At 60.8% G+C, this 1892-nt stretch overlaps 1 protein-coding gene across 1 annotated transcript; it reads right to left on the bottom strand.

Moving 5' to 3' along the window:
* Positions 1–131: 131 nt before the first annotated feature.
* Ppp1r35 (protein phosphatase 1 regulatory subunit 35) lies at positions 132–1292 on the bottom strand. Its single transcript, XM_004630594.2, has 4 exons — positions 1009–1292; positions 708–930; positions 503–630; positions 132–403 (listed from the first exon to the last, which is right to left on the bottom strand). The coding sequence occupies exons 1-4, from the start codon at positions 1198–1200 to the stop codon at positions 230–232; spliced, it is 717 nt and encodes a 238-aa protein (XP_004630651.2). The 5' UTR covers positions 1201–1292; the 3' UTR covers positions 132–229.
* Positions 1293–1892: the final 600 nt, after the last annotated feature.

Raw genomic sequence — 1892 nt, 5'->3', positions numbered from 1 at the left:
ATTCCTGACTTGGACAGTGTTTTCCACTTGCCATCACTTTTGCAAGTTCCCAAAAAGAAGTCCCAAACTCATTGTCCAGCCTGCAGCGAAGTGGAAAACCCCCTAGTAGGGTTTAACCTCCTGCTTGGCTCCCTGAAGTCTATAAACAAAAAAAAAAAAAAAAAAAAACCATTTTATTCCAAAAAAGTTTTACGCACAAAAGTAACCAGTGATCGAGGGAGTTGGGCATCTAAGCCTCCCACCGCCTGAGTGTTCTGTGCATAAGGAAGGTGTCCTCCGGGGGTCGGGTCCGAGCTTGAAGGCGGAGTGGGGGCAGCCCGTCCACGGTCAGGTGTGGCGATTCATAGCACAACGAGTCTGGGTCGCACAGCACGGTCATGTCTGGCCCTGGTCCAGGTGGCTCCTGTTAGAATCGTTGCCCAAACCCACGTTAGACTCAGAATGAGTCCGCAGCGAGGATAGCCAGGGGACGCGGGAGGGGGCCCAGCGGCTGTCCCGTCACCTTCGGGGGTGGGGCTCGGGCCTGCGGCGGCAGCCTCTCCCGCAGCGCGGCGTTCAGAACCCGCTCCTCCGGCACCTGCAGGCTCACCAGGTTCCGAAAGAGCCGCCGAGAACGCGGCACGTTCAGCCCTGCGGGCGCGAGAACGGGGATGAGCGGCGCCCAGGGCCGCCGCGTCTCCCGCGCCCCGTCGGCACGCCCGCCTCACCCTCTGCCACGCTGCCCTCCAGGCTGCAGCGGGTCTGGAACGACTTCCGCAGCTGCTCCTCCACGGCCTTCGCGGCATCAAACGGAGCCGCGGCGCGGGCGGCCTGCAGCTCGAGGCCCAAGGCCAGGCTGCTTAGCAGCGCGGGAGCCTCTAGCTCGTGCGGCGGGGCGGAGGGCGGCTCGGGCCGGACCGGGGAGCGCGCCGGCGCCAAGCGAAAGCGGACCTAGGGACGGAGAGCGAGGCGGTGAGGGGCCGCGCCCGGGCCAGCCTGGAGCTGGGGCCGGGGCTCCCAGCCGCTCACCTGCCGCTCCCTCTGGGCTCCAGCCCGTCGGCCCGCCCGCCCCTTCCGCCGCCCCAGGCTGCAGTCCCGCGGCTCCGAGCTCTCGGGCAACGGGCTCAGACTCAGGTCCAGGCCGGGCTCTGGGGCTGGGGGCTCTGGGGGTGGGCCCGGGGCCGCCACGAACTCCGGCTCTGGGTCCCCACACCCCATCATCTCGGGGTCGCTGGGAGGGTGCGAGGTCGCAGATCCCGCCGGAATCACTGATTTCGGACCCGCCGCCGGCCCCACTCCCCCTCCCCTCGGGGCATCGCCACCGGAAACCGCTAGCCTTACCCAGGGACCTCATCCCGCCCATCGGCGCTCCTACAACGTCATTTCCTTTGCTCCGCCCTCCGTTTCCCAGAGGGTTACACCTCACCAAGTCTAGCTCTCACCCTGAGGTAAGGGGTTAAGTACTGGAACCTTAGGAGTCCTTCGTGTCCACGTTAGGATCCCTTCTTTCCAAAACTCCAGTACGGCTTCCTAGCCTGTTTGAGTTTTTCTCCAGTTTCTGATGGAAGGTTGGGTATGAAGCTAGCTAGCCCTCGCTCTGCAGCGCCAAAAGGAGCAACCTTTACTAAACGACCCAGTGTCTGCATCTAGATCGCCCTGCTGCTAAGTAAGGACCATCGATATTGGAGAAATACAACTATTAACCGGCAAGATGTCAGATGTGCCAGGCATCAAAGAATGAATTCCAAGGGATAATAAAAGTTAAGAATAGGAAAAGTTTCTTATAAAAGAGCTAGAGAGAGATGAGGGGACTTGAAAGTGGGTTGCCACAGGGGCCACTTCTCAAAGGAATATTTTATAGAGCAAAATCAGGAGGGGGCCAAACTATAAACAACTAATAAGATTACAAGTAG

Source organism: Octodon degus, unplaced genomic scaffold, assembly GCF_000260255.1.
Source record: "Octodon degus isolate 3935 unplaced genomic scaffold, OctDeg1.0 scaffold00035, whole genome shotgun sequence".
NCBI classification, from domain to species: Eukaryota; Metazoa; Chordata; class Mammalia; order Rodentia; family Octodontidae; genus Octodon; species Octodon degus.
This window is presented reverse-complemented; position numbering and strand designations above follow the sequence as displayed.